Source organism: Bos indicus, chromosome 15 (assembly GCF_029378745.1).
Source record: "Bos indicus isolate NIAB-ARS_2022 breed Sahiwal x Tharparkar chromosome 15, NIAB-ARS_B.indTharparkar_mat_pri_1.0, whole genome shotgun sequence".
In the NCBI taxonomy this organism is placed as follows: domain Eukaryota; kingdom Metazoa; phylum Chordata; class Mammalia; order Artiodactyla; family Bovidae; genus Bos; species Bos indicus.
Genome location: NC_091774.1, coordinates 37,784,541 through 37,807,293, shown reverse-complemented (window position 1 = coordinate 37,807,293; position 22,753 = coordinate 37,784,541). Strand labels below are relative to the sequence as shown.

Genomic DNA, 22,753 nt, shown 5'->3' with positions numbered 1-22,753 from the left:
TCATGGAAGTGACTCACATCCGGCACCTCCAGTCTGTTGTTAACTCTTGGTTCTAAGTCTCATAGTTTAGGGAGAGGGAATCAGATTAGTGCAGCTTGGTTCAGGAGCCCACCCATGGATTAACCACCAGCCGTGATGAAGAGCATCTTCACGCAATGCAGACAGGGCTCCTGAGGGACCACCTTATGTTTGGGAGCAGGGGCCCGCCCAAATGCTGAAGCCTACATTGCCCCACCAAGAGGCCAGGCAGCTAATGTAGCTTGCCTTTGCCACTGATGGAAGGAGGGAGGGTGCTGGGAAGACAAAAACAACAGATGTCCCCTCCTAAGTATTTATGAAGAGAATGAGTCAGTGAGTGAGTGACTGGTTTATTTGTTGCCCCTTAAAAGCCCCTAGGTCAGTTTGCCTCCCAGGTCTGTATCTCTAGAACATGATGGGCATATATTTTTCCATCTCCTGTATCCCCTTTCCTATCATGTTGTCATGAATGGAAAATGTTGCCAGTGTATCAGTAAACAAAGGATGCTGCAGCCATCAGGCCACTATAGCCGCCCCTGAAAGTGAGCCCCGAGGGAACTCAGAATGGAGACAGATGGGCCGCCTGCTGCCAAGCCCTCAGCCTCTGCAGCCTCACTCTGCAGCCAGTGGGCTGCCCTGGGGGAACTCAGGATAGAAAAGAACAAGGTACCAGGCCTAGATAGGTAGATAGCTGAGATGCATATCAAAAGAACGATTTCAGGGAGTCCTGACTCTTGCATCTTCCTATACATAAATAGTGCTATATTCATGAACTTGAGAAGTCTGGCTTTCTTTATTTAACAGTACTGTTTTGATGTTCTGTCTACTTGGCCTTTGTTGCAAAACCCCCTACATATCCTGGCTCCTTCCTTACCTCTTCGGAGCAGTCCCTTGGAGCTATTCTGAAAGGCTACCCCCCAGACTTGAAGTGCTCAGTTTTGTCTGTCAAATAAAACATAATTCTCAATTTTTCAGTTGTGCATTTTTTTGTCAGTTGACCTTGTTCTTGATGCCGTTCCCTGGGAGGTGGAATAGTGGAGTCGTGGAGAGTCCCCCTGCAGAGGTAGAGCAGTAGATGCCTGCCACTCATTCTAGGTGGAGCTGGGATCTGTCAGGCACTGGTGAGAAACCAGATATGAGGGACTGTCCCTCATAGGATGTACAGAGTGCAGACAGATATACAAATTGCAATAGAATGTTATTAGGCTCCAATGGAGGAAGCATGGAGAGGTGGGAGCTGCTGGGGGGGCAGCTGATGAACTCTGACTGAGGCTTTTCAGAGAAAGTAACATTAGAGTCCAGTATCGCAGAGTGAATAGGAGCTTGCCGGGTCAAGAAGAAAGAAAAAAGATTCCGGTCTAAGAAACTATCTGTGTAAGACAGGGGTATGGATTGTAAAAGACTGCCGTACTTGGGAAACAGGGAGGTTGAGTGTACCCTGAGTGTAGTGTGTTTATGGTGAGAGTGCTAAGATTGGAGGGAAGATGGAAAAGGGAGGTGTATAGAAAGGAGGCTGAGGCCAGATCTAGGAAGCTCCCCATCTGAGCCTCGGGAACTTTAACTTATGGAAGGAGGCGGTTGGTAGGGGGGACTCACATAGGGGAATAACAACATATATGTATAGAAAGTTCTCCTGCATTGTTGGGGAATGCATTGCTTCTTTGGGGAGCTAATGTGGCAACTTACTGAACTTTGCTCCTTCCTACTCCTGGGGTCTATGGCATAGAATGAAGATACTGATATGTAACGGCACATGTATAATGGGGTCTGTAGTGGTCAAGAACTAGAAACAAATGAGTGCCCAAGAATGGGAAAATGTTTAATAAATTGTGGTATATCCATAAAGTGATTTTTCATCCATCTATCTTCTATTAAAATTCTTTACAAAATATAATGGCTATTTTTCATGAAGGGAGAGGGAGATAGAAAGGTCATTGGTAAGCTCTTATTTTTAACAATTTAAAAAGCTGTAAGGAACCACATGTATAATTTGCATAAACAGTATAAGTCTTGTAGTTAAAACTTACATTTAAAAGCCTTATAGACAGCTGCATCATTGAGAAAGTCCTAGTCCTTCTCATTAAAAATGAAGATGTGATTTTAACCATGATAATTGGAGCATGCCTTTATCATTTCAGTCCTCCTTGGTACCTTGGGCCCACCTATCCACTCTCCTCCATGCTTTCTGTGTGCTGTGATAACTCGGAATAAAAGCCAAGTCCTCACCTTGTCCTACACAACTCCGCAGGGTCTGCCCACCTCCACCGTCCACTCCCCTCACCTCAAGTCCTCCGTCTCTCTCCCTGTCAGGCTAACTCTGGCCTCCTTGCTATTTCTCACACATCTCACAGACATTGTGTGCCCCAGGGCCTTTGCTCTTGCTGTTTTCTCTCCCTGAAACAATTTGCCCCCAGATATCCACACGGCTCACTCCCTCATGGCCTTCAAATCTTGGCTCACATGTCCCTTTCTCAGACAGCCTTCTCTGATCCACCTATTTTTACAATGCAGTAACTACTCCCCTTCCACCTCCACAACTCTCCAGACTTTTTTCCTGTTCTTTTCCTTCATGGTACTTACTACCTCTAGTATACATTGCTTATTTATTTTTGTTTATTTGGAAATTGCTTTGAAAGTTGACTCTCGTCTCACTTGAATGTAACTTTCACAAAGGAAATGGCTTTTTTCTACCTGTTGTTATAGCCCAGAGCTTGGACAGTACTTGGCATGTAGTAGACTCTGAGTACTTACTTGTGGGATGAATGAATGACTCGTGGTAGATGGAGAATGGCTGGAGGCAGGTAAGATGCATAACAAAAGACTAGTTAGAAGCCTGTTACAAGCCAAGGGCTAAGGGACTCAAACCCAGCCTTAAAGTTTAGCTGTGCATATCTTTTTCTGTTGTAACTTTCAAATGATGTTGAAGTCTATTATTTTTTAACTTCTCATTAGTGTGTCTTGTTTATTTAGGCAGATCTGAAACTCCAGGAGAAGGGAGGCTTGGCATGTTGATCTCCACTTTTCCCACAGTGCCTGGCAATTACATGCTATTAAATATAATTCACTCAACCAATGCTCAAAGCTTCATTAATGATCTGATGTTACTTACTATTATTTGACTAAGTGATTTTTAGAGTGAACTTTATTTGACAAAGATTTTAGGATCTAATTGATATTCTTATGCTGTTGTATTAAATAGAGTTAATTTTGTTCCATTAAAAATGTAGTATGGGACTTCCTGGCAACCGGGTAGTTCAGACTCCATGCTTTCAAAGTAAAGGGAGTGGGTTTGATCCCTGGTTGGGAAACTAAGATCTCACATGCTGCATGGTGAAGCCATCAAGTAAGAAAAAATAAAAAGAAAAATATCTAGCTTAAAAAAAAAAAGTCATATACATGCTTATGATAGAAAATTTAGAAGTTAGAGAAAAGTTGAAAACAAATGAAAAATTTTTTTCATTTCACTACCCATAAAGAACCACTAGCATTTTAATATTCCTTTTAAATATTTTTCTAGACATAGCTTTTTAACATAGTTATAATAGCTGTGTTTACATTTCTGCATACTGATTGCATACTTTGTGTTTATTAATGCTATAAACTTTTGGAAAACATTATTTTAAATAGGTTCACGTTATATAATTATGTCACTGTACTATAGCTTATTTGACATAACCAGTACTTGATACTTAGGGTTTTTCTGTTTTCTTCTTACTGTAAAAGTTATTTGTTACTCTGTCAGACTTCATGGCCTGGTTTGTCTGGTCATCTGCCCTCAAAACATCTTATTATCTATAAGATGGACATAATGAGGAGCAAGAAGTTTAAGGTAAGTGAATGCAAGAAACAGTGGTGAGCATAGAGTAGGTGTTTAGGAAACATCAGATGGCTTGGGATTGAAACTGTGGGAACTTGAGGAGTGCTAGGAGCCTTCATGATGCTGTGCCCTGGCTGCAGGCCGCACCTGATGCAAGTGGACTCAGTCCAGCGCTGGATGGAGGACCTGAAGCTCATGACGGAGTGTGAGTGCATGTGTGTCCTGCAGGCGAAGCCCATCAGCCTGGAGGAGGATGCCCAGGGTGACCTCATCCTGGCAGGTGGCCCTGGCCCTGGAGACCCCCTGCAGCTGCTGCTCAAGCGGGGCTGGGTCATCAGCACTGAGTTGCGCAGAATCGGGCAGAAGCTGGCCCAGGACCGCTGGGCGCGCGTCCACAGCATGAGCGTGCGTCTGACCTGCCATGCCCGCTCCATGGTCAGCGAGTACAGCGCTGTCAGCAGGAACTCTTCGCAGGAGATGAGCCAGGTCGGTTGCCTGGCCTGGGCATGGGTGGGCACTCAGAACTGGGAGTGTCTTTTAAAAGAGTGGGTCTGAATTGCTTAGAGTCTGAAGTCTTCCTGCCCCAGGGACCTTCCTCCCCTTCCAATGAAGCAGGGAAGACAGTGAGGACCTTTACTGAGTATCTGCTTTGTGCTAGGAACTGTGCTAGATGTTTTTATACACATCTCACTTAACTTATACAACCTGTGAGGCCAACATAACTTGTGAGGCCACAGTGCAAGACACTGAAATGGTTAAATACACCCACTTTAATGCCAGACTCCCTGGGTTCAAATTTCAGCTCCGTGTGCTGTGTGACCTCAGCAAGTTACTTCTCTGTGCTCTAGTTCCATCATCCTGATGAGTATAATAATAGAATTTATTTCATAGCTCCATTGTGATGACTGAGTTCTAATTAAATTAATTAAAAATATTAGCTAGTATTATTGTCCTCATTTTATAGATGTGGAAATAGAAACTCAGAGTCTAAGTAACTTGCCCAAAGTTACGCGTGAATGGTATAAATGGGATTCAACCTACAGCTTTCTAGTTTCAAAGCCCATGATTCTGAATCTTCTTCAGGTCCAGAGTGAACCACTGAAAATCCCCCTTCATATCTGTTTCCTCTGGCATCACTTTGCACCTTAGTTCTCTACTCTTTTCCTTGCTCCACTTTGCACAGTATACTTGTCTTCACTCTTTGAAACCCAGCTCAAATGCCTCTTCCTCTCTGAGACTTCCCAGATCCCTCAGCACAGTTAATCACTCAGTTTTCTTTCCCTGAGCAGCTGACGATGAACTCTGTTGCCATCCATTTCGCACGGTTGTAGTTTATGTGCCTGTTTTCCAGATCGGATGATTTGATTCTTCATCTTTATGCCGCAGAGCGCCCAGCTCAGCAGTTGGTCTTCGACCAATGCTTATTGAATTGAATAAAATTGATCTATTTTTCTGCAGATTGAGAAGCTGCTAATGGAGAAGTGTTCAGAGCTGTCAGCGGTCACAGAGAGGTAAATCTGGCCCCTGGGTGAATCTGGACTGCGTCTGCCATCCTTAGGCAGAGGAAGGTCCTGGCGTCTGTCTCCTTCCATGGGAACAGTGGGGCTGGGGAGGGCTGGTGGTGACCTGGGAGCTTCCTTTTGCAACCTTAAGAGACTCCCTGGGGATTTTCTGCTCTGTTTTCAGGCATGGGAGAATGTAGAAGGCAGAGGAGAGGCCTGGCCATAGGAAGAAAGAGGATTCATGAGGGTTGGTAGCAAGGAAAGGTTTCTCACAGCTTTGAGAAGCCCCCTGATCTCCATGGTCAAGGCAAAGTGAAAGTGAACACACACACCTTATCCTCACATCCACACTGACCACTCACACAATCACAGGGGTACACTCACACCTTCTCCATATCTCACATACATAAACCCGCAATGACACTCAGACACATACACACACTCAACCTGGCCTGTTTACATACCCAAGAGTGTGTTGACACTCTCCCTCATGCTTTACAGCCCCCAGGCCCTGGAAGAAAAACCTGCAACTTGACATTCCTAGGGCTGTGTGGGCTCTTTGGACTTCCAGCATCAAACATTCTCAGGCCTTAAGGGTGGATTTTATCTTGATCTTCCTGGGTGAGGAGAAAATCCTCAAGGCTCCTGTCTGCACTGCTGCAGGCAGCCATTTCTTAAAGGGGCACGGGCATCGCGATACACCTTCAGAGTGAGCATGGCACACCAGCATCCCTCCTCTGCAGCTCTCATCCCCCATCTCTAGACACTGATGGTTGATTCTCCCAGGGAGAATCCCAAAGGTATGGATTTAGCCACTTTTGGGTGGCCTTTCTTCCTGGTGACTTGCACTGTTAGCTCCCATTCTAGGCCAGCTCTTCTCGGAATGCTAGGAAGCCGGAGGATGAGCCAGTCTTGGAATATTTCCATTTTGGACTCCCCTGGAGCTGATATCCTCTTCCCAGGCCACTTGTTCCACCACCAGGCCTGCGACAGGCCCAGATTTGGCCCCGGAAATGGCTATGACCACCTGCTCCTTCTGGTGGCCCATCGAGGGTTTCTTTCCCTAGGTGCCTCCAGGTGGAGAATGAGCATGTCCTGAAGTCAATGAAGGCCTGTGTGAGCGAGACCCTGAGCACTCTGGGCGAGCACTTTGGCCAGCTGCTGGAGCTGGCCCTGACCCGGGAGGTGCAGGTCAGTGCTGGCTGGGCGGCGGAGGAGGGCTGAGTGGTTCTGCTAGGCTTGGGGAAGCTCCAGAGTGGCCTTTCTTGGGGGCCATCCTTCTCAGACTGCCAAAGTGAACTCCAACACCTTAGAGACAGGACTGTTAGAGCTGAGCAGAGGCTTGCTGAGCATCTAGCACAGCTCTGCATTTTCCAGATGTGAAAATTGGAGCCAGAGAGGGCAGAAACTGACCTAAGGTCACACAGCAAGGCTGTGGCAGAGCACACCGTCTCCTAATTGTACTTTCAGTATTGCTCCCACCACCTTAACTCTTCTCTTTTGAGTTATTGTTCACAGCACACACAATGAATCTTTATTGTCCCCAAAGACTTAAGGCACCTGCAGGGAACATGTCAATTCTGGATATCCTGGCAATAGAGAAGAATCTAGAAAGGTCAGATAGTCTAGCTCCTGCCTTCAGGCAGTCTGGTGCTTGATTCCAGAAAGAACGTAGGCTTTGGAACCTGACAGATCTACTTTCACGGCGTGGTTCATGGCGAGACCTTGGTCAGGTTCCTTAATCTTATAGCCTCCCTTTCCTCATCTATAAAGTGAAAATCTTCCCCAGAAGAAAAGCGAGAGGGCTAAGTAAACAACGTTTGAAAAGCACTTAGCACATAGTATAGGTTAAATACGTGTTATTTCCTTCTCTTGCCTTTTCCTATTTTAAAAGCCTCCAGAAAAGCTGATTCCATACGGTTTTCATTAGGAAAGGTATTTACATGTTATTTATAGTTACAGAAATATTGTGTTACATATTTGCCATTCTTTTCCCGCCATCAAGTAAAAGCTTTCCACAAATAACAAATCCCTTCCCGTATCGGCTTCTATCCAAACTCAGCCTTTTTACCTAACCCAGCATTTCCTTTCTCTTTTTCCTGTGTGTCTGGCTCGTTTTGCACACAGCACAGGCCCTTCTGATCTGGCTCACTTGCTGGTCAGGGTAGCTGGCCCTGTGCAACCCAGAAGGGTCTGTAAAGTTCTCTCTCCCTGTCCCCAGAGCCTGGGACAAGGGGAAGGAAGGACCGGGGCTCTGGTGCTTAAAGCTGATGAGCAAATGCTGACAGTCACATGTATGGTCAGGGAGGAGTTCAAGCTGGGGCCAGTGTCCCAAATGGAACCATCAAGAACCATCAAGTCCAGAGGGACCCACTGGAACATGGGAGCTAAAGTGGGTGTAGAAGTTGGAGAAGTGATGAGCTGGGGTATTGAAGTCGGTGGTAGGGACGAGGGGAGCCTGAAGGGACGCCTGAGCAGGAGCACAGGTGCCTGTTGACTCTTTTTATACCATTTTGATGCTCTTTTGCATCAAAGTACCAGGAAGTACCAGGCTCACACTTTCATGCATTGGAGAAGGAAATGGCAACCCACTCCAGTGTTCTTGCCTGGAGAATCCCAGGGACGGGGGAGCCTGGTGGGCTGCCATCTGTGGGGTGGCACAGAGCCGGACACGACTGAAGTGACTTAGCAGCAGCAGCACTAGGCTCACGTAAAAGGGCTGAAGTGGAGGAGTTCTGCTGGATTGTGAACAGAAGCCAGCAGGGTTTGCAAGCAGTCAGTCCCTAGCTGTTTCTACTCGCAGGCAAAGGGTAGGATGTCTTTTTGATGCTCTAGATCATAGAATCCTGCGGAAAAGCTCCTTAGGCTGTCAGGAACCTACCTGGGCCTTGTGGACTATGTATCTGATTTCCCGGGGCACCTGGATCCATTCTGTTTTTCCTCAACTTGACCTTGTTCAGGGTGGAATTCCTGATCTAGTGCTTTGGGAAGGCTTAATTTTGAATTCATGTTGGATCTGCTTCTGCGACTTGAACCCTCATCCTGCCGCTACTGTTACTGTAAGCATACATAATGACCTGCCTCAGGGAGATAACCTGAGCTGCCTGACTGTAAGGAATTGAAACTAACACATTCCCCTGCCTGAGGCTCGCCCATTCTTGGGAATGTTTGCTAGGATTGAATAGTCTTTTTACTTGGTTTCCTCAGCCCCTTCCCATCTCTGGTTCATAAAAGAACCTGACAACCAGGCCCCTTTTCAGCGCTACCCTACCATCTTCTCAGCCAGCCAGCTCTCGAATAAAGTCCCTTCCTGATCCCAGCACCTTGTCTCAGATCCATAGACTGATTGTGCTGCTAGTTTGGACTTGGTAACCCTTCTGCTTCCCTGCCTAAATCCTGCCGCATCCTCAGATCTGCCCACCTGCATCACTGATACTCAGCCTGAGAGCTGTTGTATCAACTGCTCCTGTCTTAGGACTGAGTCCCTCATTGATCCCCCTCCCCTGGTGGAGGGGGCAGTGTCTGTCCTCCATTCCTCTGTGTACTTGTTGGTTTCCTGACAACTCCTCCCTTCCTTCCCACATGTCCCATGGTGTCCTCTAATCCCTCCTATGGGCTGAGCTTGCTGTGCTCATAATATTTCTTGGCTGATCTTTAGCTTCTTTTTACATTAGAAAGTTTCCAAACAGGACAGTGGTGACATAAAAAGATACACCACCTGAAGGCAGGGTAACCCGTGTGCGGTGTTGTGAGCATGTGTTTCCTAAATGGGTGACTAAAATACTGTTCTCTAGAAGTTAGTAATTATACCAGGATCCTATGTTTGCCGTTGTTATTAGTCGATAAGTTGAGTCTGACTCTTGCGACCCCATGGGCCCCCAGAGGGCCCCTGCCAGGCTCCTCTGTCCGTGGGATTTCCCAAGAAAGAATACTGGAATGGGTTGCCATTTTCTCCTTCAGGGGATCTTCCCAACCAGGGATCACACCCACATCTCTGGCATTGTAGGCAGATTCGTTATTCTTTATCATCTTGACATAATTAAACTTAAGTTTATTTCTTTATATTAGGATTTCTCTTATGATATGCTACTGTGAGTCTTCTTAAAGGTCCTCACATATTCATAGTATTTCTTGTCTGAACTGTAGTTTGCATAAACACGGAATTTGGTTTGTTTTGTTCACTAATGTAATATCTGCTCACAGTAGGCATCCAATAAAGATTTATTAATGCATGAATGTTAAGCAGTGTGTTCCAAACTTACATAGTTACAGCTCTTTTTTTATTCTTAAAGCACCCATTCACTTATTCTGGGATACTGGTTTTTAGGAAATGCAATTTGGGAAAATTCCCTTTGTGCACCAGGGAGCCACGTAGGCTCTAAAGCAGAGAAACAGTGCTCTTTCCATCACAAATTACAATACACGGTAGAATGGTGCTTGTAAGGAGGGCGGTGATAACCCAGCACTACTTTGCATTGGTCTGCTCCGTCCTGGAATGTTCTGTCAAGCTCCAGATTCTAGATGTGTTATTGCCAATGATTGTGTTCAGGGAGGTCCCTGGAAGGATGAGAATGGGCCAAAGATTAAGATATGTGGGGACTAGGTGGAGGAGCTGGGACGCTTAATCTTGAATGGACACTGTATTACCTCCAAAGAGAGGAAGCGAATTTATAGGACATTCCATGAAAAAAAGGAGTTGGTAAAGCAATAGGGCTGCCCCATAGTAAAAGGTCTGCTTTAGAAACTTCCCATCACTGAGTCGTGCCAGGAAGGGTATTGGCAGTAGGTGGAGGTTGGATTAATTACTTGCAAGGTTTCTTCCGATCTTGATAACGTATACATCTATGAATGTGAGCCTTGTGGAGTGGTGAAATGAGCATAGCATTTGGAGGCATCAGGGTTCAAATCCTGTGCTGCTTACTGGATCTGCAAACTTTGAGCCAGTTGCTTAACTTTGCTCAGTTTCCTCATCTCGACAGTGGCTTGTTGTCGGCATTAAATAAGACAACACAGGACTATGGGTGGTACTCCTCTGATTGTGTCAGTAGCTTTACTCACTAGAGACCTAGCTACCTTAAGAGAAGCTAACAACAGGCTTTGCTAAAAAGAGCCTCCTAATCACCTAATTACTATTTCTTGAGATAATTTAACTACTTGGTGGGCATAGAAATTTAAGGCTTACCTGTTAGGAGTCACCAATGGAAAATTAATGAGTATTAAGGATTAGACTTTCTTGGCTTAAAGGATTAGCTGTGTGGGAGGTAAGCGGAAGAGACTTAACAGAGGTTGATTTACTTGAAGACGACTTCTAGGGGACTCTATTGAATAAATCACCTCTCACCTGTACTTTTGAATTTCTTGACTCAGCCTCATGTGGATAGATGTTTTATATTCATCCCATCAATCAATATTTATTTTAGTTTAAAATATCACCTTTATTCTAGTAGAACTGGTTCGTGAGTTTATCTCTGACTCTGTGGCTGCATGAACTTAAAACTTCATCTCGCCCCTAAGTTTCCCCTCCCAGTGCCAGGCAGACCTGGGCAACCTCAGACCGCACCTGGGGCACAAGTACCTATCTTGTGGCAAAGGTCAGGTCAGAGGGACGCTTCCTAAGAGAAGAGAGGCAGGTGCTAAGCTGAGTATACCTGGTTCCTTCTTCCAAACTCACTAATGCATCCCTACCCTCTTGGCAAGTGACATAGAGGTGTGGGGAGTGAGGCCAGCAGACGTGGTGTTGCTGAACCCTCCCTAGCAGAGCAGGAGGACTGGAGACCAAGCATCACTCCTGAGTGTTCACAGTTCTTGTCCTGTAACCTTACTGAACTCATCCATCCACGTGTGGTCAGGCAAGGGTATGGCTGGGCCCTTTGGAAGAGGAGGTCAGCTCCCTATGAAGCCATCTTTTCCCACCTTCAGGAAGCTATCCACCCTGCTTCCCCCCCCCCCCCCCCCCCCCCCGCCATAACAAACTCTACTCCTTTGTAGATCCTTCTGGAATCCCAGTGGGCAATTTAAACTTGGAAATGACTCAAAATACTACATTCCTTAAATTGACTCTAAGGAGATTTTGTAACTAAAGGTTATAATTTGCTTTCCTGTTCTTTTTCCCACTCTCAGATTTTGCTCAGCTATGGTACCTAATACAGATAATCAGAGGCTGCAGGGCAATTCAACAGCAAGGTAAAGGTAATCCAAACATAACTGCCAGGAGGAGAACTATCAGGATGTTCAAAATTTTTAAATGGTCTTCTATCTCATTTTAAAGTTCCCTGAGAAAGAATAAAGTGAAAGAAAAAAAAAAAAAACCTGAAAGCTGAATCCTTTTACTCTTAGCAATAATTCAAAGCCCCCAGTTCTTAGATTAATAGGATTCTCCTTAATTTTCTTATTCAGCTCATCCTAGTCAGGAGGGTCTCATCCCAGTGTGTGTGTGTGTGTGTGTGTGTGAAATTATGTTTCCCTGGGTAACTACAGCCCAGGCTGTTTCCCCAGAAATAGGAAGGATTTCTTCAGGGCTTTTTGATTTATACTGGTCTTTCCCCATGATACTTGAAAGGACCCAAAGAGTTGGTACCTTGCATACACTGTATTATCATAGCATTGCTGCTGTACTCACAGAAAGTTAACACAGGCCAATCAACCCTAACAACCGTTAGGGTGGGAATTCCAGTCAACATGTAGTCCCAAGACTCTCTTTAGGGTTGCCAGAGACCTTAATAGGCACTCATTTGTGGTTGAGAGAAAGAGGGTGGATGACAGGTACCGTCTTGGTTGCATATGCAACAGGATGACTATTTCAGTTGTCCATAGTCCACAAGGATTCCTGAACATACATTCACTGGAGGAAATGAGAAACCACAGGTTAATCGTGATGTGATGGTTACCATATTTGGGAGAAAAATGTCTCCTTTTTCATGGACGGGTATGTGATATATTTCTTCTTCGTAGCAAAGCCAGGTATTTGTAATTCCTCCTCAAGGACTTGCTCGATTTGTATTCTTCCCCGCAGTGTTTTCAACATTTGTGAATTTCAGGCTCTCCTGTAAACGTTGTGTTTCTGCCACTCCAGGCTGCATTGATTTGGACTGCTTGAACCTGGGATCTACCACTTCGGATGCATTGCATCCTCTGTGTTCCCAAAGATTTCCTAGGAGAAGTGCAAGCACACGTATTTTTAAGGACATCAATTTCTAGATCTTCAATTTTCATTTGTTTTCTTTTTTAAAGACAACCCAATGATACGTCGTTTTTAGTAGCTCTTCTGTTATTTTCTGAAAGAAAGGCATACTCCTCACTCATCCCAAAACTTATAGTGCATTGCCACCCCCCCACCCCCACTTTTTAGCAAAAACCTTGGAGGGGGAGTGAGGAGAACAAACAAAAAAGAAACCTATATTCATGAACCGTAGATCTTTAGGCTTCCATGCATTTCCATGTTTTAAATATTTCTGTTGAGAAAAGCATTATAAATTGTGTATTTTTCCCAGTGTGGGAATTTTCTGAATCTAGAAGTGTGGTAGAATGGTAGAGTGTGTGTGTATGTGTGCGAGTCACTGAGTCATGTCCAACTCGTTGCATCTCCATGAACTGTAGCCCGCTAGGCTCCTCTGTCCATAGACTTCTCCAGGCATGAACACTGGAGTTGGTTGCTATTTCCTTCTCCAGGGAATCTTCCTGATCCAGGGATCGAACCCTGGTCTCCTGCATTGTAGGCAGATTCTTTACAGTCTGAGCCACCAGGGAAGCCCATCTTATCCATTTATTCTCAAATTGTGCAGAGCTCTTGAGGGATATTCTCCGTAGACAAAGCAAAGATAGCACAGGTAGGGCAAATCAAACACTAACAATGGATTTAGGGGAACTTTTTAAATGCAAGCAGTTCTTTTCAGCTCTGTGTTATGCTCAGCTCTAAGAGATGTCATTGCTGCTGCTGCTGAGTCGCTTCAGTCGTGTTCGACTCTGTGAGACCCCATAGACAGCAGCCCACCAGGCTCCCGCGTCCCTGGGATTCTCCAGGCAAGAACACTGGAGTGGGTTGCCATTTCCTTCTCCAATGCATGAGAGTGAAAAGTGAAAATGACGCTCAGTTGTGTCCGACTCTTAGCGACCCCATGGACTGCAGCCTACCAGGCTCCTCTGTCCATGGGATTTTCCAGGCAAGACTACTGGAGTGGGGTGCCACTGCCTTCTCCGAAGAGATGTCATTAGCTGGAAAGAAAAGTATCTTTAAAGAACCAAAGACTTTAAAGTTTAATGATAATGATTCTTTTAAATGTAATTGAAATATTTTTGAGAAAGACCACATTTTTCGAGATATACTGGATAAAATTCACAGAATCAAGTTTTGCATGGTTTTCCTATTCAGATTTGATGCATATTATTTAAGGCACCAGTTAGACTATTTTGTCTAAACACTTTGTGAGATATTTACACTAATTTCTACTTACTGTTAGCAAGAGATATAATTAATTTCTGGCAGCGGGACTAATTAGATTTAAGTATAAATACTTTTCTTCTTCTTTAAACACATAGGGAAAATTGATCATAAGAGCTACTAAAAATAGTCAAATGATATTTTTATTCTCAGATCTTATTTAATTATTCCTTGAAATAAACACAAAAAGTTCAATACACAAACACATCTATTTACTGAAGGAATACAGTGCCTTTTATATTTCCAGATTTATAATTAATTTACAGTGTAAGCTATGTATTACTTTGCATTTTGAAAAGTTTAATAGATTGTTTCATCTTGGCTTTAGAACATATACAACTAAATCAAATTTTATTTTAAGTCTATATTATTTTAATATTGGCAGTTTTTAGCATTTTCCCTTATAAAATGATTTCCATAATTATTTGTCAGCATTTTTAGCATTTCTTGGAACACATATTAAAATTTTTTAATTAAAAATGAAGTCAGGTCTATATTGAGAAAAAGCTAAGTTGACTTGGCTGATTGGGTTGGCTTAAAAACAGTCTTTGCCAGTTAGGTCATAGGGTGGGTATTTTCCATAAATTAAATATACAAAAGCTGCAGATTCAAGCTTTTTATAAAACATATTTGAAACACACAAAAATATTTGATTAAAATTGTATTGGTGATGAAATTAATAATATTTTGATTTTCTTAATCCTCTCTGAATAATTTGGATAATCCAAGGTGCTCTAAGTGAAGGAGTTGAAGGAGTAGTGGGCATAATTAAGAGTTATTTCATATGTCTTGGTAAAGTACTTCTGGATTTCTTCCCAGAAATTGAGATAAGTGAATGAATGAATCTAATGATTGGGTAAGAAATACTTTTGCAAGTCAAATGGTTTCCAATTTTTGCTTCTACAAATTTATATGCATTATCAGCTGGCAGATCATTAAAAAATAGTGTTTGATGATAGATCACTGAGTGACTACATAGCTCAGAATGTGCTCAAAGGGTGAACAACTTGTCTATACAAACTCCTCCCATTCTTCTTTTCATTTGATTTATAGAAACAAGATTTTTCAGGATTTATATCATTAAGTCAATATTTAGTCATGGATAAATAAGTTAGAAAGCCTAAAATGTTTGCAAAGCCTTATTTATCTCATTAGGAGATATAGTTATGATAAAATTTTAATTTTTATGATTTATAATTATTTTTCAAAATTTATCATCTATGTTGTATTGACCAATTGTACTGATGATAACTGTAACACTAATTCAACTAAGAAGAGATTATTTGTAAACACTTGGAGCCTTATAGTCAAAGAAATAATAGAAGATTTCAAATTTCAATTATAAGCCTGATAATGGTGATTAGTAAAATTATTTGAAACTTAAATGTATTACATTAAGATAAAATTCTGAGGGAGAAATGGAATAAGAATGTAAATTTTAAAATGAAAAGATGCAAAATGGTCCCATGTTAAAGAGATTACTCATGTATTTTTAAACATGATGATGGTATCAAGTTTTGGTATGTAGATTTCATGGAATACATCTAAAACAGTAATGCAGTCATTTTATTTTATGTCACTATTTATAGTCTGCTGGAAATCATATCATTTCCAAATTTGTTCTTTAAAGTTATGATGAAAAACTTACCTGTCAAATTAAAAATTTATAGGGGGACATATATTTTAAAAAGTTCTTTTAGGGCTAAATGAGAAAAAAAATGACATAGGATATACAGACACCCTAGTTCTATAATATGATGGCCATTGTCTCTGCCTCTTGCTGAGAATCGCTTCAGCCTTAAGACCCTGTCATCTTGGCAGGGTTTTCTTGTGATGCTCCTGAAGCTTGGTGCCTATGGGCCTAGTCAGAACCTTCCTTCTGCCCTGTGCTTCTCAGAACATTGTCTTCCCAAAGCTTTTGAATATTTTAGTCTTAAATAACATTTTTCTGCTACATCTTTATTTTTTTTTCCCCCAGTAATGAATTATGTCTAATTCAGTTTTCTCTGTCCTCTGTTAATCCCCAACTCATTTCAGGAAGACTCATTGATTTCCTTACCATTTGCCCTGCTTCTCATGTGGGTCTCTTTCCTTACTTAATTCATAGAATGAACACTATTTGTTGGATCTGAGCAGTGTTTCTGCTTTCACTTCTCTTTCCTTTCTGGCACATTCTTTTGTTTCTAAAAATACTCTTTTAGATTTTAGGATTTCCCTTATTGTGAAAAATAAATCTGCCCCAGACCTCTGGATTTAAGTGATCTTATCCATTTTTTTGTCTCTCTAAACTGGATAATTACACCTAGGAGATATTTTCCCAATAGACCACTAGCTAATCCAAGCCTGAATTCAGTTATTATTTCGCCTGTCTCCTGTTTAACATGTCCAGTCTTTCTGTGCCTTTCTTCAAGCCCTAATTCATGCATTTCTCAAAATGCTCTCTTGGGCACAGGCAGTAATAACTATTTATTTATTTTAAAACATTTTCCCTTGCAATTTATCTCATGATCCTTTGACTATTTTGTGCTGATGTCTGTACTTTTCTCCTGTGTTCCAGAACTCTATTAACACATAACAAACAACCCCAACAACAATTTTCTTTACATCTCACAATTTTAAGGGTCAAGAATTTTGAGCTTGGCTGAGTAATTTTTCTGCTCCTTGTGCCATAGATAGAGGTCACTTGGGGATATTCAGCTGCCTAATGGTTCAGCGAATCTTAGAAAGGTTCCTCATGCATATGGTGCTTTGGAGGAGACGGCTGAAAAGCTGGTCTCAGTTGAAAGCATTGATCAGGGACCCAACACATGGCACACAGCATCTCTAGCATGACAGTCTCAGAGTTATCAGACTTTTTGTGCGCTCAGTTGCTCAGTCGAGTCTGACTCTTTGTGACTTCATGGACTGTAGCCAGGGATCAGAACCATGTCTCCTGCATTGCCAGGCAGATTCTTTACCACTGTGCCACCTGGGAAGCCCCATTAAACTTCTTACCTGGTAGCTTAGGACTCTGAAAAGAATGTTCCAAGAAGCCTGAGTGGCAGCATCAGAGTTTCTGATGACCTAGCATTGGAAATCCTGAAATGTTACTTCTACCACGTGCTGCCTTCTGTTGGTCAAGAAAGGTACGAAGACCAGCCCAGATTCGAAAGGCAGGGACATTAGAACCCACCTCTTTATAGGAGGAGTAGAAAAGAATTTGTGGCCATCTTTAATCTACTTGTGTTTATGTCATCCCTTTGCATGGCTTGGCTGCCCTAACTATATCTATGGAGTCTCTCTCTGAACCTTTGAATGAGGCTTCACGATATTTCCTTTCTCCATCTGAGAAACTTATTCCAGGCTGATTTTTGAGAGTTTACTCCTCCTAATAAATTTCACTGGACTGTAGTCACTCTTTCTGATGGACAAACAATTAAAAATATACCCCCCTTTTTACATTTTTTTATTTAGGGTAGTTATATTGTATGCATCTCCTAAACACTTAAAAAAAATCTCTCTCTTGTTCTTCAAGATCTTCATTTTTGTTTCATATCTGCCTAATCTGTCTTAAAAAATTCTATCATTCAGTTTAATCGGTCTGTCTTTCTTTATCTTGTTTTCATTGTTTCACCACTCTTCTCATGAGAGGCTGAAGCATATTTTTGAAACATCTCTTTCCTCCTCGATTACTTGAAAAAACTTGATTTTGTAGACTGTGTTGGTTTGAAACTGACACCAAGATAGGATTTGATAAGAAACGTCTATGAAAGATAAAGGGAAGGAAGCAGGAGGAGGCAGTGGGAAAACTGCAAGTCTGACAACTGAGAAAGAAAATGGAGATGGACGAATTGAATAGGAAGAGCTGGAATTTTCAAGCTCAAGTCACCTGTTAGTGAAGTTCCCTGCTGGCAGTCTTGGGTTCGCAGTGGAGCCCCTGCTGTGCTGAGTCAAGGCTGGGAGTAGCTCATGGGGCTATGTGCCCCCTGCAGGAACACAGTGGGGGGCCTAACAGGGCAGCTGGTGGGGCTTTCAGTCAGCTCTGCCTGCTGCACGGAGAAGCTCAGGCCGTCACAGCGTAGAGCACTGTAGATGCTAATGGAAGCCAGGGAGGAGTACAGTGCTGCAGTTTGGTAAGAGCTGCTCATGAGGCTGGATTTTCTCCTTATCTTGAGACTTCCATCTCTAGTCCCCGGGAGATCCTGCTGGCACTGGGGGACATGGATTCACTGACTTTGGCAAGTAGGAAGTCACATTCACAGGGGATAAGGTCTAACTCTATCATGTACCACAAGTGTAATTAACCTTGGTCAGATTTCTGTGTCTCAGTTTTTCTCAGCTCGGAAGGAAATCTTGCACAAAACTTTTGAGAGCTCTTCTGGCTCTGACGCCTTCCAGCTCTGACACATTCAATACTCAGAGCCTTGATGATTCAGTAGAGCCTTTGATCTCTTATCTTTCCAAATTTATTCTTGTGAAAAGGATGCTTACAACTTTTCATTGTCAGAGAGCTGACTCACTGAGACAGAGCTGAGGTGTGACTGTAAACATGGATAAGAAATTTTCCTCAGACATAAATGGTCTAATAGCAGCAGATGATTGCCAAAGACATTAGTTTTGAATAATTTAACATAATGTTATCTACTGCGAGTACAAACACTAATCAGGAACATTAGGTAATTCTGATTTAGGTACAGGACCCCAATATATGAAACGTGCATTTTCATGCTAGCACCAATAGCACTTACATAACTGCTTGTGCTAACGATGGGGAATGAGTCTAACAAGTACATTTGCTACAGAGATTTGCAGTGTAAATCCTGGTTATTAATTTTACCTTTTGTTAGATATCTTACAAGACGCATCTACCCAATCTTAGGAAATAATTTTTATGTTTAATGTGTCGACAGATTAATTACACACTTAATCTTAGACTGGTGTATGTAGAAGATTAGCATATTGCTATGTGTGAAGCATTCTGAGTTTGAATAAAGAAGAAAAAGGGAAGAGCTATTTACCTTGAGCTTCAAGCCCATTTAATTTAAATAATTTTACAAATAGGGAAATTGAGGCCTAGGTTGTTTGTCGCAACTGCCCAATATCACAAGATAATAACTCCTAAGAATTTTATTTTGCTTCTGTATGCCAGATACCTTTATAAGTTCTTTATATATATGAGCAACTTTAAGAGATGGGTAGAACCACCAGAAGAGATGGACACTGTTATTTCCACCGTCTTACACATGAGGAAGCCGAGGTATGAAAGGGTTGAATTATCTCTAGGGCACTTAGAAGTGGCAAAGCCAGGATTTGAACCCAGGCACTTTGGCTCCAGAGTCCATGCTTTTAACCCTATACATACTTTACATACTTCCTCATCAGTATAGTGTGTTAAAAAAGGCAAGCCTGCACTGGAAATTGGATCTCTTGATTTCCTATGTGTCTTTTCCGTAACACCAGGGTTAATTAGAAACAAGCCTATTTTAATATTTTAAAACTAACACAGCAACTGAAACTGTACAAGTGGCTTCCCAGAAGTCCTACTCTCTCCCATGAGGACCCCAAAAGCAAGTCTCCCCAGTCTCTGCCTCCACACCTCCCAGGAGAAACTCGAGCAATGAACATTAATTAGCAGGTAGGAGTCATTTATAATTGATGAACCACATGCTTCAAAACAAATGACTGATTATGAAGTGGTTTCAGGTTACATGAAAAGCTTTTTCCCAGAAATAAGCTAAACTCTACTAGGAATAATCTCCATATCTCATTTGTTGATGAATTCTCCATTTGCTCCTCTTCCTGAGTCTCCCGGGGTCCTGTGCTTAATCATTCCCAGCCCTCTCACCACCAGCCCTAGACCCTTCAGCCTTAACCAGTGGCGTTCTCACTGAGTGACCGCCTCTTTGACAGGACCCTAGGTTGCTCTGTTGGCCTGGCTGACACCTAAGGCAGGTGTCCCCTTGTAGCAGGAAGTAGCAGGAAGCTACTGCAGAGAAGAACGCTTCTTTTGACTCAACTCCTGAACCCATCATCCAGCTGGACTTTGCATGAGCTTACGGACATTCGAACTGAGCAGCTTCTTTGGTCATCTGTGTAGCAATCCATTGATTTGCAACTTGATGGTTTATTTAACCAATGGTTTCTGTTCTCGTTAGGAGCCAGTAGAATAGCAAAAAGGTACTTGCTGAGACTATCAGTGATGAAAGCTGATTTTCTGATTGACTGAAGCAGAGTGCATTGATTGTCTCTGCCCCAGTGGGGCTGTTTCTCAAACATAGCTCAGACCTCATCCTGATTCATGTCTTTTCAAAAGTTAGAACCTCATCACCCCTGTCGTGGGGTAGTAGAGAAGGGGCGGGATTACAAATTTCAGGGGGCCCTTAGGAGTGTGGACCTACTGGTATTCCATTAAGGAAGATGCGCAGAGGGTAGATGAGTGAGTAACCATCAGACTTCGCTCTCTTTTCTTAGGCACTGGTGAGAAAAATCGATGCCTCAGACAATATCTACACCACAGAGTCCACCACGGGGAACCTGTTCAGCCTGACCCAGGAGGGGGCTCCCTTGTGCCGCATCATAGCTAAGGTGAGCGTCATGGTTGGGGGCCAGGGTGACAGGCCTCGGGAGAGTGTGAGGAAGCTAGTTTGGTGGGGACAGCTGTTTTCCGCTCTAAGTATCAACTCTCCTCCCCCATCTTCACGTATCTTAACAAATCCAAACCAATCATATCTTCCAACTTAGGTTCTTGGCTGGATCTTAAAAATGCCCGCTGTCACTGAAATACTGCATGAGGAAAAGACAAAATTGAGAAAGACTGTGTTTTTTTTTTTCAGTTACCATGGGCGCTGTAATTCATTAGACTCACGGTCAATTTGCCCCTGAACTTGAGACTCAAATGCTTAGAGCAGTGGTAGGCAATCGGTAGCCCTAGGACCTCACTAAGGTCTTTGTTTTATCTTTGCCTTTTCTTTCTTCCTTTCCTCCTTTCTTCTGTCCTTCCTTCTCCACCTCCTTGCTCCCTCCCTCTTCCTTCTTTCCTTTTTTCTCCCTCCCTCTTTTCCTCCGTCCCTCCATTCTTTCTTTCGTTCTTTCCCTTGAGAAATGGCATCACCCTTGGGGATAGAATGATGATCCAACTGGAAGCAGTTATGTCCTCTAATAAACTTCAGATGTCAGTCACAAGAAGATGCTTGAGCTTGGTGGTTCTCAGTCCTCACTGGGCATCACAACCCCTCAGGGAGTTTTTGGAAAATAGCCGGTTTGCCCCACCCAAGGTTTATCAAGGTCCTGGGTTAAGACCTGGGAATCCACATTTTAAAAAACTCTACAATTCTATCCCCAGTTTTTAAGGAATCTCTCTAGGACAACCCAGAGGGCTAGGGTGGGGAGAGAGGTGGGAGGGAGGTTCAGGATGGGCGGGACACATGTATATACATGTGGCTGATTCATGTTGATATATGGCAAAAACCATCACAATATTGTAAAGTAATTATCCTCCAATTAAATAAATTAATAAAAAAATTTAAAAGCTTTTCAGGTGTTTCTGAGGCATGGCTACTCTCAGAAATAACTGCTCTAAGCCTTTATAGAAATCTGGAAGAGCAGGGTAAATGTCAACTTTGCTCAGGGGAGAAGTGGATTATATGGTACCTCAATAGCAAATGTTTGAGTGTGCTCTCCGCTGAGCTTAATGCCTTGCAAACATTATTTCTTTTAAATCATAAGACCATCCTAATAAGTAGTTACCTTGTTTTCCCTCATCTGTGGTTGAGGAAATGACTTGAGAGGCTTACTCAAGGTCATACAGCTGATAAAGAGTGGAGTCAGAATTAGAACCCAAGTCTTTCTAACCTGGAATTCATGATCCAAAAGCCCACAGTGGTGACTTCTGGTTCAGTCTTTGGCCCTTCAGCTTCTTGGGCCAAAGTGTGACTCAGAAGTTCTCAACCCTGTATGCATATTAGCATCACTGGGAAGCTTTAAAAATTTCTGCTAGTAAGTAACCAAGCTGAATTTGAACCTGGCTGTTTGGTAGTGAAGCTATGCTCTTGTTTGCTGTTCTGAACTTGCTCTCAGCAGCTAGGCTCTCTCTTTTTCCTCCTGCCTGCCTCCTCCTTCTCAACCCCCTCCTCCCATGCCCTCCTCCCTTCTCTACAGCCTTCATTATCTCCTGCATCCTTACCATATGTCAAACACTGTGCTAGCTTTCCCTTCATCATCTCATCTGATCCTCCTGATAATCTAATGATGTGTTACAATCATAATTCCCATTTTTAAGATAAGGGGACAGAGACTCAGAGAGAGGGTTATGTGCCCTGAATGCAGATGAGATTTTAACTAGATCTGCTGACTCCAGAGACTTAATCTCAGCCTTCCTCTGTCTCCAGTCCTTGGTTGGGGGGTGCGGGGGGGGGGGGGTGGGGGACGGTGGTGGTGAGTAGACAGAGGTTTGAAGCAGAGAGAAGATTCAGTGGTGAGTCTCATCTTCTGCCTCCAGCAGAATCATCTTTAGGTTTCTAGTCCTGACAGTGACATGGGGGCTGGGAGTCCCTGGTACGCCCTGCAGAGCATCCTCACCTTCGATGCTCAGGAAATGTGCCCTATCTGGTGACAGACGTGGGGCAGCTCCCCCCAGTGGCCTTCCTCACTCACCTCCTTGGGGGCCCAGGGTGTCTGTCTTCAGGTCCTTCATCCCTCTGAGCTGCGCCCATGAGATGGTTTGGGCAACCTCTTTGAGGTCTATCCTCTCATCCCTTAGGGTTCCTCTGACAACCAGGAAATAAACCAAGTCCTCCTTATGAAGCTGGTGGCAAGTCCCATCCCTTCCTGAATGCAGAGCCCAGAAGACTCCCCTGTGTGTTGTCAAATTACTCCCCCCACCCAGCCCAACTCCTCTATTATTCCCCCTCCACTAGTCTACACACCCTACAAGTGGCCTCCTCCAGCTTTATGACAGCTTATCCTGAGCCTGTCTGAATAATGCATGCCATTATACAGCTG

The 22,753-nt window shown here is 43.2% G+C and overlaps 1 protein-coding gene across 1 annotated transcript in view; it reads left to right on the top strand.

Moving 5' to 3' along the window:
* INSC (INSC spindle orientation adaptor protein) overlaps positions 1–22,753 on the top strand; it is a 138,754-nt gene that overhangs the window by 61,591 nt on the left and 54,410 nt on the right. Inside the window, exons 3-6 of the mRNA XM_019975829.2 lie at positions 3,976–4,321; positions 5,294–5,346; positions 6,405–6,528; positions 20,225–20,338. Of these exons, the coding sequence (XP_019831388.2) occupies positions 3,976–4,321; positions 5,294–5,346; positions 6,405–6,528; positions 20,225–20,338 (637 nt within the window). The remainder of the gene's footprint in view (positions 1–3,975; positions 4,322–5,293; positions 5,347–6,404; positions 6,529–20,224; positions 20,339–22,753) is intronic.